Raw genomic sequence first — 12,248 nt, forward strand, 5'->3', positions numbered from 1 at the left:
TTTTCTGTGACGTCATCAGAAGCTTGAAATTTGTTTAAAATGTCACTATCTGTTTAAAACTTAATTACTTTTGTTCCAGAGAGAATTTTTGCATTCTGTTTGAATTTTCTGAAAGCTAAATAAAAGTTATTTAACATATTTTCCGGTTTTCACGTGGATCGGATAAAATATTAACTGGCAGTTTCATATAATAGTAGTTAACACAGTTAAAAAGAGTGTTTTGGTAGTGGTGACAAAAAAGTTATAATATTGCAAATTTTAAGGGCGTATCTTTTGGTATATGTTAGCTAGCTAAACCTAAAAACTAGCCACGGTTTTAGAATGATGTGAACACATTTTTATTTCACTGTTACTATGTAAATTTAGAACTAAAACTCATTATATAGTTTACTAACGTTCAGTGGCACTTCATATTACTCTGCTCAGTTTGAGCAATTGAAATTAGCTTGCTGGTAGCTAGCCAAAGCTACAACCCTGGAAAAACATATGTGAATTTCATTTTGAGCTTTCCGTTCCTCCATATTAATGTTGAATATTGAATATGCTTGACTGATGCTAACAGAAATACCTTAGAAACCTGGAGTACAAAAGAAAAGTACGGTGAGTTGGATTTTCTTAGAGCATTTTGACAAGTATTTTTTCCAGAGTTGTAGCTATAGCTTAGATACATGAGTAATCAACAAATCTTTTTTCAACATTTGTTGCGTAAAAGTTAAAATTAAAATATTAAAAGTTAATATTTTAAAACTATTGGCTTTTGTGATTATAAAACTGTCAGACTCCCTCTGTCTCTACTCTCTCTCTTACTGACTGTTAATAATCGTAAATTTGTATCAAGCATTGTGATGGTTAACCTTCATACTTCCAGTTTATAAGTATTATGTATAGAAATATATATATAGAAGAAGTAAAGTCTTTTTTTTTAATGGCACCCTATTTTTTTAAGCTTTTATCCAAAATCTTAGTCTCAATGTTCTTAAAAGCCAGGTCGTTATGTATTTTGTTTTCTTGCTTACATGAATACTTGAAAATTAATCTTGCACAATTGTTCCATGGAGTCGATTTGTCAAAATGTTAAACTAAAACTTTCCCTTTTTCAACCTTATATTTTGGAATTTTAAATAATTTTTTTACTATACAATCTACGATAGAGGCCTAAACTGTGAAACAATTAAGCCAGAACAGGTAAATCCACGGGGATTTACCTGTCTGCTACTCAAAGCTACTACCTGTAGCTTACAGACAGCAGCGAGCGATTTAACCAAGATAAAAAATATAGAAAATAAATAAAATTTTAAAACATAGTTATGCATGTACTTACAATAAAGTATATATTCCATTGCGCTTGTAAAAAAAAAACAAGACAAATGGACATGCTACGTCTTTTCCTTAAAAATGAAAAATAGTGACTAAAAAAATGTGACGGCAACATGTTAATGTCAAATAACCGTGGACGTGACAATAAATAATAGAAAGGAGGAGAATCACGTTCGAATTGTGAATACCAAACAAACTCATTTCTTCTTCACGCAAGCTGAGGGTAAAATAAAGAAAGCACCTAAGAAGGAGATTAAGCCAATGACGCAAATTTATTGTAGTACGTGCCCAAAGAGAAAAATATTTGGCTGCTTTAAAATACCAGGATTTACTACACTTTTTAGTGCTGAATAATCATTCAGAATTGATTATTTCGAAATTGTATCATTGCACTTACGTCAAACATAAGACGCCGCTTTCGTTACATTCTTACACCACTGATTGAACCGGTAATTATATTATTTCACGTACCTCAAAACCTGGAAGCTACCATGTTTGTTGAACCATATGTACAGACTAATACATGCATCGACGATTTCATTTGCTTTAAATTTCGTATTTAACTGGATCCAGAATTCTTGACTATTTTTCAGTAGCGTAAACAGCGTTAACAGAAAGTTGATTATTCTCCAGCTTGTGAAAATTAGTTTAAAGTTACTTAACTAAAATGTCAACCTCGCTCTCGGGACTTTTCATGTTTCACCGGCGAACTTTTGTCGTCAGATATGCAAAGAAACAGACAATGAGTTTTTGTTCTATTATTGTTTTAATGATATTCTTGCTTAGGAAGACCAAACTAACGTGATCGCTTGCTTGATCACGTTTTTCGTACGAAAATACACAACTTTTTAAACAAGATGTCTCTTTTTTTCCCTTGCTTTTAGTTGTTACCTACATCAACCTGAGCTGTTGATGGCAAGTCGCTTCGCTTGTAAAACGACTTTTTTCGTAAATATGATTTTAAACCAACCGCGGTTTCTTGCTTCTTTTGTAAAACAAAGATAGAAATTCTAATAATTTTTTCTAAATATTTTAATTAATAAAACGAGGGATTTGAGTGCTTGAACAACTACGAAAGGGTATTTTCACACCAGTTTGCATTTTCAGATCATTTAATCTTAACTGTGCTAAATGCGGTGGTTCCAAAGAGAGATGTTTTTCTTATAACAAGTTCTACTCGCTAGGGAACACTTCTACTCGCCGAAAACCACTTCCACACTCACAAATATATATGGTATATGGTATGGTGTATGATATATGGTTAAACACAATTGGAAGGTTAAGAAATAGCCATTCATTATAATAAAAACAAAAATAGAAAAAGTATATATACTTTTACACTAGTCGATAAAGCCCGCGAAAATATCTACTTAGGCAAAAGAACAATGGAAAAATAACATTTGGTAAAAATTAGTTCATTCGTTGCGAATGCCTAAGGAGACATATGGATTTCAAAATGTTACTGACGTCAGCAATGACCAGTCAAACCCGCCCCAAAAATTTTTTAGAAATTTGTATAGCTGCTGCCTTCTTGTATAGATCTTAAAACGCTAATCAAGAAAATGTATAGGATCGTGTACTTTTGACAAACGGTTGCAGAGATATTATGGTATAAAGGTTTTTGGTGACGTCATCAACTTGTCGGTTCCGAAACGAATTGGGAACCCAGTTTTGGGAAAATTACCCAAATTGGTCCTAGGTGGTCCGTAGTTACCCACGCAGTAAAAAATCATTGACGTCACCACCTCGTTTCCGAGTTATTGGACCTAAAAGTTTTAAATGCACTGTAATGGCTTCATTAACTTAATATAAGATATTGACGTTAAAGTAGTGTTATTGACGTCGTGCCGTAACGTCAGAAAATTTAACATTTGAGACATTATTCGGCTACATCGAAGGAAAATGAACTTATTCACTTTGCCTGTTACAAACATACAGACACAGTCTCTGTATTATTATAAGAGACTAGTCGATGAAACCCGTGGAGAAATCCACTTAGGCAAAAGGTCAATAAAAAGAAAGTTGTTTTAGATGTTTTGCTGACGTCAGCAATGCAGTGCAGATAAAAATATTTGCGAAAATTGTTTATTCTTTGTCTGTAATGTGTCGAGGTTGAAACGCTGGTCAAAATAATGTACAGGATCATATGTTCATGACGAACGCCTAAGAAGATATCGTGGATTAAAAATTTTGCTGACGTTAGTAAAGACCCGTCAAAACACATTTACAAATTTCTATAAATGTTGCCTTATCTGTACTGTACTTGTATCTGTACTGCTGACGTCAACAAAAAATCTAAAACATTCTTTTTTCCCATTGTCCTTTTGCCTAAGAGGTTTTCTCCCCGGCCTTATCGACTATTCTAGGCAACTGGTATACAAATTTCTAAAATTTCGGGTTTTGACAGGCCATTGCTGACGTCATCAAAATTTTTAAAACCTTATGTCTCCACAGGCGTTCGTCAAAAAATATAATCCTATTCATTATTTTGATCAGCGTTTTAACCTTACACATTACAGGCAACGAATAAAATAAACTTCACCAATTTTTTATGAACCTGCACTGCTGACAACAGCAAAAAATCCAAAACAACCTATTTTTTCATTGTCCTTATGCCTCAGGTGCATTTCTTCACGGGCCTTATCGACTAGATTCTTATAATAATGCAGAGAGTGTGTCCGTTTGTCTGTGACAGGCAAATTCGATGTGTTCATTTTCTTTTGATGTAGCCGAGAAATGCATGTCCGAAATGTTAAATTTCCTGACGTTACGGCTCAACGTCAATAACACTTCTGATAACATGTACCTGTGACAAACGGTTGCAGGGATATTAGGGTTTGAAGGTTTTTGATGGGGTCATCAACCTGTCCTTTCCGAAACGGATTCAGGGACCCAGTTTTAGGAAATTTACCCAAATTGGTCGCAGGCGGTCCCTAGTTACGCACACGGTGAAAAATCATTGACGTCACCACCTCGTTTCCAAGTTATTTGGCCTCAAAATTTTAACTGTACTGTAATGGCTTCATTAATTTATTATAGGATTGTGACGTTAAAGTAGTGTTATTGACGTCGCGCCGTAACGTCCAAAACGGACATAAGTTTTTCGGCAACATCAAAGGAACATAACGATATCCACCTTGCCTGTTACAGACACACAGACACACTTAACGGAACTGGCGTATTATTATATAGATTGCACAATTACTACAATAAACTACGTTTATCTCCCATTTTGTCTCTTTCATAATGGCCAAAATTTATTCTCGCAGCTTGCAAAAGATTTTAAATGTCGATAGAAGTGTCAAACTTACTTATTACATCACGAATATTTTCCTTTTTCACTATTAATCGAGAAATTTTGAAAGTTCATCATTGTCAATAAATTCGTTGGTGTTTACTCCACATACTGAAGCAGCTTTATTTACTGAAAAATACATTCACATGAATTAATCAGTAACTCTGATTTCTTGAAATGAACAAGAGTGTGTAAAGCATTGATTTATAACTTTGAAAAATGTTTAAATGAAACGAAACGAAACATCCAAAAACCCTGTGCTCACCTATAAAATTGTTTTTAGCCAATATGGCGAAATGCATTTCACCAATTCCAGCATCTAATTCCTTTTTTCTAAGACCATCAAATAAAAACGAATTGCACGTTTTCATTAACCATCATTTACAAAGGAATCAATGTTGGTATATACATTAATCTACATCACTTATTTTGCCATATTCACTTTATTCAAAATAAATATGGCAAAATAAGTAGTAAAAACATTAGACAAAGCAAAACAATTAAAACACGATGGGCATTAGTAAAATAAATTATCAAACAATTCTGCTCTGTAACAAACCTGCTCCTCCTAAAATATGTCAATGAGTTCATTTTTCAGGACAAAAACAACGGTACCTTGAATGAGGGAGATCGTTTTTACTCACTTGAACATGTATGTTTGAGAAAACTATCTCCATCAGTCGCTACGTAGCGATGAATCGCGACGTCGGTGACTAGGTGTTCGCGAAAGTAACACAGTGGATCCTTTCCTATTTTTATTGTTCATCAAAAGTACGTGATCTTTTACATTTTATTTATCAGCATTTTAGGCTCTATATTATACAGGTAACGGGTATAAAGAACTTGTATGTGACGTCATCAAAATTTAAAAGACAGATCTTTTTTATTTAATTTTTGCTTTATCGACTAGTTATTAAATAAAACTAAAGTAACCCATGGATAAATCCACGGGTTCGTCCGTCATTTATTTGCTGCATTTCGCTAATGTGGTTACCATTTTGGGTGATAGACAGATGTAAACAGGTGTTTTAATATAGATTTGCTTCTGGGTGACTATTAACACAAGTTGCTTCGTTCTTTAAAGGATTTTAGGCGCTGCTGCTTACAAAGAAGTGTGTCTCTGATAAGAACTTCCCATTGATAGGTGTATTTAACTTTATACGTTTTAATTTAGCTACCTTAAGGAAAAACATTGTCGTAACAATTTAATTTCGCGAATGAAAACAATAGATTTTTTGCGAGAATTAATTTCGCTAGTTTAAAAATTCGAATTTTCGCGAGACTTGAATTTGTTAAGGTAGAGGATAATTCGGGAATTTTTTTTTCTGGACAAATTTTTTCCTTAAAGTATACACATTTAACCTGTCTTATACCTGCTAGCGAATTAAAATATTTAGTTTTTCTCTCATCGCTTCGTTTGCCTTTAGTTGATATCTCATTTACGTGGCTATAAATGCTGTGTCATTTTTATTTTGAAACGTATGTCATAAAAAATAGTGCTTGACGAGGGACGTTTTTATGTTAAATGAACTTTATTACAGATCTAAAAGTATGTACGCATTATAACAAGTTCTTGGGTACTGTTGGTTTATGACTAATGAAGAGATGGAAGCTAGATAACCCATTCAGAACAGTAGTAGAAGATTATGAAGCTGAGTGTTTACGTCTGTTATAATAATGTTTATGTAGATACCGCATTTTACTAATCCAGAGACACAGAAAGATTGATTGATGAGGATAAGGTGGATTAGTTGACTGTGTCATACCGGCATAAAACAAAATTTGTAACGTTATCAACATTTAGCCTACAACTTCAATCGGATTTAAATAAGATTAATTATTGACGAATTAATAATGATGTTTTATTTCTGACGGTAACCTCGTTTTTAGGGTTTTTCAAAAAGATTTTGTAAGAAAGAAAGTTATTTCTCTCTAAAATTGAAAAAAGGGTCTGGGAATGAGATTACACCTTTTTAAGACCATATTTTACATGACTTTTAGTTTTAACATATTACATAAAATGGAAAGAGAGACAAATATTAAACAAACAAACAAACAAACAAACAAAAAATCTTAAGATCTCCATTTTCATCCACAGTTTTTTTTTTTTTTTTTTGAAATAATTGCATTTATATATATTGCATTTATTTATTTAGCACAAAAATGCTTTGAAAGTGTCAAATTTAGGACGTTCTTTTGGCATGGAGAAGACTGTAACTACGCAAAATGTTATTTTTTGCAGTTATTTTATCAAGTGACTTTTGCTCCATGGAATACAGGAATTTGCTTTTACATATTCTGCAAAGTATCACGAGACAAAGTAATAATACTCCTGATTTATACACTTAAACTACTTCAGCCAGAAATTACCTTGTGAGACCATTGCACTGGGTGTAAATGCCGTACAATAATTTTCACATAAAAATTTATTGCAAAATAAAAGTATTTAACTCAAACCTGATTCGGTATTGACTGACTTATTCTTTTAGAAATTCCGGTTATTCAATAAGATTAGAAATTCAAACGCTAAACAAGTTATTATTGATTTTTTATTATTTCTAAAACATGATATTTAAGGAAGCGATGTTTCAAAAGATACCTCTATCATCATCGGGTAAAGTAAAATGATGTTGACGCAACCATGGCAGAAGGATTTTTCAATGCGCCTCCTATTAATGTTAAAGAAATAAAAAAAATATTATGGACACAGCCAACCGACATACCTAAATAATATCTTCAGAGAATGCTATAAGCGAAAGTGGACCGTTAAATTCTCGAAACTGCTAAGTAAGTTTTTCGGGTTGGGTCATTTCTACTGAGAAAAATATCTTAGAATAAATCAAAACCTTCTTTACTGAAAATAAATGCGTTGCTCCCGTTCCGAATTTGTGAAGCACTTTAGCGTATTCCCCTTGTGAGTTAATTTTCTTTTTTTTTTCTATCGCATGTCAAGTTGGCAACACAGCGATAAAATCATCACAAAGTTTATCTCGCCAAACATCACTTTTATAAATAGTTAACAGATTTAAATATAAGTTAATAATAAGAAGTTATGATTGCTAATTCCCAATTGAGTAATTAATGTCATGTTTATTAAAAAGGAATTTTGTCAAACGAGGCATTATTTTTAAACTCGTTAGTCAATGTCGGGAGAGTTGAAGAACATACAAGTGCTTTGAGGGACAGACTTCTTAAATTATTTTATACGCACTGCAGTACGATGTATCCTGTGATAATTTTACCGGAGCCGGAGACTATTCCGAATGAAAGTTATACTCGACCAAGACGCAACACAATCAGTGAGTTCTCATTAAAACGAAATACAAATCTTGATCCGCCGTCGTCACCAAGCACCGCATCTAAAACGTTCTTTAATAAGTTATGGAAAAACAGAAAATCATCTACAAGTGGTCAAAGAAAAGATCTATTTAAAACTGATCAAAGCGTAGACCAGTTGAAGGTGGAAGAGCCTACAAAATCTTTGTCTTCCATGTCTCCGTCAGCAATTCGAAGAAGTCTTACGCGAAGGTTTTCGCAAGCACCGGAGAATCATGCGGAACATATGTTACAAGCGATACAGCACCAAGATATCAACACACTCGATAAATTCTTAAGCGAGCCTGCGAATAATAACGATATAAATACGTTACGATCAACTGGCGCCTCGATGTTTCACCAAGCGTGTGTAATTGGAAACATAAAGATCGTCAAACGCTTAGTCGCAAGAGGCGCAGACATTCACGCGAAGACGCGAACGAATATGTCTCCCGTGAAGTTAGCAGCGATGTTTGGAAATTATGAAATCGCACAATATTTGATTGATCAGGGCGCTGATTCAAAAGATATAAAAAACGGACTGCAAGACGACTCGGACTAAGAACGAATATTTCTACCAACTGTTTTGTATAGTGTATATAGCTTGGAAATAAATATAAAGAACATAAATATATATCTTTTATGTTTTAACAAATTTTCTGCATCATAATTTGAGCTCGTATTAAGCCATATAACTATGTTATAATTTATAAATGAAAATAAAAACGACAAGATTTATCGTCATATTCTTTATTCCAAATTTTCGGTAGAACTTCAATGTACAGTCGTATAAATTTCAACAAATTTTATAAACACATAAATTTCGGATTTTATATAGAACGTTACAACAAGTAATGAAATAGAATACGTTTTCATGACCATGCTTTCACCATATTTGGTCGTAAGAACTTATTTTATTACTTACTCAAATTTGTTGAAATTTATACGACTGTACATTAAAAATAGTAGATTTTCTACTAAAAATTTGGAATAAAGAATGTCACGATGAATCTTGTCGTTTTTAGTTTTATTAAAAGCTTTTTTACGTTTCTAAGTTATAATTTTATTATTTATACCGAGATTCACTTAACCAAACAAACAAACAAAAACTTAAACAAGTTATTTAAAGTTTTTTATGATCCGTAAAAAACTTGACAAAGAACGCAATGCTCACAAGAATTTGTTGCGATTAAAAATATTGATCGCTCTGTCACTGAGATTGTGGACTGCTTTATTGTCAAGGCGTTTCGAAAATTTCCTGTCAATCACAACATAAAATAAGACAAACGAGTAGCAAAAATTGAATTCTTTCCCCTTTCGATACCAAACCGCCGATTACGTTTGTTTTGGCACGTGTCTTCCAGCCCCTTTCTACCCCTTTACAAAGGATTAAAACCCTAAGAAATTAACCCTCAGGATGAAGGAAAAAACATAAAAGCAAAATGAAAAGAAATCTGTTTTTTTGTCGAATAAAACATTTTGAAAACAACTCTCAGTAAAGAATTTCAATGTTGCGTCATGGCTGACAATTATTAATTTACTGACCTCGGCCAAGAGCACGCGTAACTCGATTTGTACTTTTGACTTGGGGCTTTTCTTTTTACAATACTACATAAAATATCAGATTTTATTTATATATGAAAAAAGAACTTTGAGAGAAAAGTTTTATTTTGAATTTTTTGACATAAGTATGGTATGAGAATACATGCGCAACAAAATAAAGAGCTTAAAATCAGCCAAAAGATATACGACCTCAATATTCAGGCTGCATATTTTTTCATTTTTAGAGAAAATCTTTGAGAAATTCCGGTACATGTACTTTTTTTTAAGTTTTGAAAGTAGAAAAAGCAGTCTGATTTACGTAAAAAAATTTAATTTTTTTCGCTGTTTTATGTTAGGACACGGATTTTTAAACACATTATAAAGTCAGTTCATTGCAACCTCGTTCCCAGGGCATTTTTCCTTGTTGATAAAGTTGATTGGCCACTCCGTAATAACGGCTGACAAGACTCTGGGGACGAGATTGAGTTTATTGTTCTACTCTGCTTTTTTTCGTATTTTAATCTTGACTTATTGAATTTTGCTGTTCGAGTTGATTTCCATTTAATTCAAAGAAGATACGATCGTTCAAAGAATATCGAATGGTTTATAACATAAATAATGGTAGGTATAAGTTTCTTAATTTTTTGAAGTTAGAAAAAGTATAGTAGTGAAAGTGTCTTAATTATTTTGATGCTTCAGCATTTAGTTTCTTATAAACAGGTTTCTTATAAAAAAGTACGTGCACTGCAAACATGAATTGTCAATAAACTACATCACCAATTGCAAACTTTCTTATAAAAAACGTGTCGAAAGAAATTTTAATAAAAGTAAACAGAAAAACTGTCTATAGTCCAGCCACAGCAGGCGGCCATCTTTTAAATAACCCTGATTAAAATTGTGGCGTCAGTCCTGTACTTCCTTCTATTGAACATTTATCCCGAGATATCAGATGTCTAGAACAAGACTATTACGCGATTTAATATGACGTCACACTTAATTTATCACCAAGGCAACTAAACAAGGCCTGCTTGTGGTAACGAAACTTTCAATTAAAAAAATGGCTGCATGGTTGCCACTGACGTAATAAATGTGTTCTGTATCTGCCTCCAGCGTGTATTGCCAGGGTTGATCATTATAGCCCTTAATTCTACCAATAGATTACTAAATAACGAGGCTTTTCTTAAGACAAAGTTTATAAATACTGATTCTATATGTGTATCAAATTTATGACGTCAGTAGCAACTTGCACAGCCCGAACCACAACGATGCCTAATTATAAAGGCAATTTTCATCAGGCAGGAATTACTGTAAGATTATTCCGAATATTTATACAAGATATAGTCACATTAGAGGTAGAAACACTGTTATCAATGTGGGCCCTGTGTTCTATAAAGTATATTGTGTGTATTTAGTTTTTGTCAAGCAACTTATTATCTAGACAAGAAATTAAAATCTGTTTTAATACCCCTATCAATTTGATGTGCTGTATACGTGAGTGTTACAACTTCAGTGAGTAGAACTGCTAATATATCACGAAACTATAAGGCAACATAAAATGGTATAACTTTTGAAATGGGCGTGACATATCGTGGTTAAAAGTTTTCTAAATTTGATGTCGTATATAAGGTATATCAAGTAGAACATTTTTAATGAATAATAGACCTATTTCAATATCCATTTTCATTCCGCAAAATACACAACTGGAATAGCGTACTAACATGATAACGAGATTAGTTTAGAGATAATTTTAATTTGTCAGCGAAGTGATGTACATATAGTTTGTTTACGTTTATTTTTTCTCAAATTTACTTGTCAAATGGGCAAATTATGAACTTTTGGTAAAAGAAATAGAAATTAGCATTTATTTTATACCCATTGGGCTTATTAAAGTTGCTGGTTTAAGTTTTCTTACTAGTGTTTAGCTAGCTAAGGTTAATTGGTTTGGATTTTATATATAGTTACACTAGCACACTAGCATTTGTTACTACTAGTTAGCTAGTTGGAGCTTTAACCAACGTTGTAGACATATATATACACTTTATTCTTTGTTATTGGATATAAATATATATATATATATATATATATATATATATATATATATATATATATATATATATATATATATATATATATATATATATATATATATATATATATATATATATATATATATATATATATATATATATATATATATATATATATATATATATATATGTAATGGCCGCATTTGGTAGACAATTTGTGCCAAAAAATGCAACCTTTGGTAGACACGGTCATTTGGTAGACAATTTCGTGTCCACCAAAATATTTATATATATATATTTAACATTTGGTAGACAAAAAAGCAATTTTCTTTTATGCCACCTTCTTCTGCACCAAGTACTCTGTTAACACCAAAAATTTGAACTCTATTAGGTCTTTGGCTGCTGAGAAATATCACTTTTAAAAATGGTTGTTGTATATATGCGAAAGTCAAATGCGTCATCATTTGGTAGACACGGCATATATTTCGACTTTCATGGAAGCCTGGTACCTATAAATGGGAATCAACTTCGCCTTAAACAGTGTCTTAATACTATAACATGGTAAAAAAAATATTAACATTCCCGTTATTTGTTTATGGCTTCCACTTAAAAATATATACTTTATACATTTATGCTGGGCGTATTCCACCCCATCCTGTTGGGTTTTTTTTAATAACTCGTTTTTGCTCTGATAAAAAGCAATTTTCTTTTATGCCACCTTCTTCTGCACCAAGTACTCTGTTAACACCAAA

The 12,248-nt window shown here is 32.4% G+C and overlaps 2 protein-coding genes across 2 annotated transcripts in view; both read left to right on the forward strand.

Annotated features, from left to right (window-relative positions):
• LOC130614578 (craniofacial development protein 2-like) overlaps window positions 1–12,248 on the forward strand; it is a 79,686-nt gene that overhangs the window by 14,686 nt on the left and 52,752 nt on the right. The window lies entirely within an intron of this gene.
• Window positions 6,210–8,666, forward strand: LOC130614481 (uncharacterized). Its single transcript, XM_057435911.1, has 5 exons — window positions 6,210–6,268; window positions 6,324–6,354; window positions 6,769–6,825; window positions 7,190–7,226; window positions 7,714–8,666. Exons 1-5 carry the CDS (start codon window positions 6,210–6,212, stop codon window positions 8,487–8,489), a joined length of 960 nt encoding a protein of 319 aa, XP_057291894.1. The 3' UTR covers window positions 8,490–8,666.

The sequence above is a fragment of the Hydractinia symbiolongicarpus genome, chromosome 11 (assembly GCF_029227915.1).
Source record: "Hydractinia symbiolongicarpus strain clone_291-10 chromosome 11, HSymV2.1, whole genome shotgun sequence".
Taxonomy (NCBI): Eukaryota; Metazoa; Cnidaria; class Hydrozoa; order Anthoathecata; family Hydractiniidae; genus Hydractinia; species Hydractinia symbiolongicarpus.

Bases quoted from the DNA above. Each gene is read 5' to 3' on its own strand.
- LOC130614481 (XM_057435911.1), top strand. From the start codon at position 6,210: ATGAAGAGATGGAAGCTAGATAACCCATTCAGAACAGTAGTAGAAGAT. The intron at 6,355-6,768 runs GTGGATTAGTTG...TTATTTATTTAG, and splicing joins GATTGATTGATGAGGATAAG to CACAAAAATGCTTTGAAAGT. The intron at 7,227-7,713 runs GTAAAGTAAAAT...TTTATTAAAAAG, and splicing joins GATACCTCTATCATCATCGG to GAATTTTGTCAAACGAGGCA.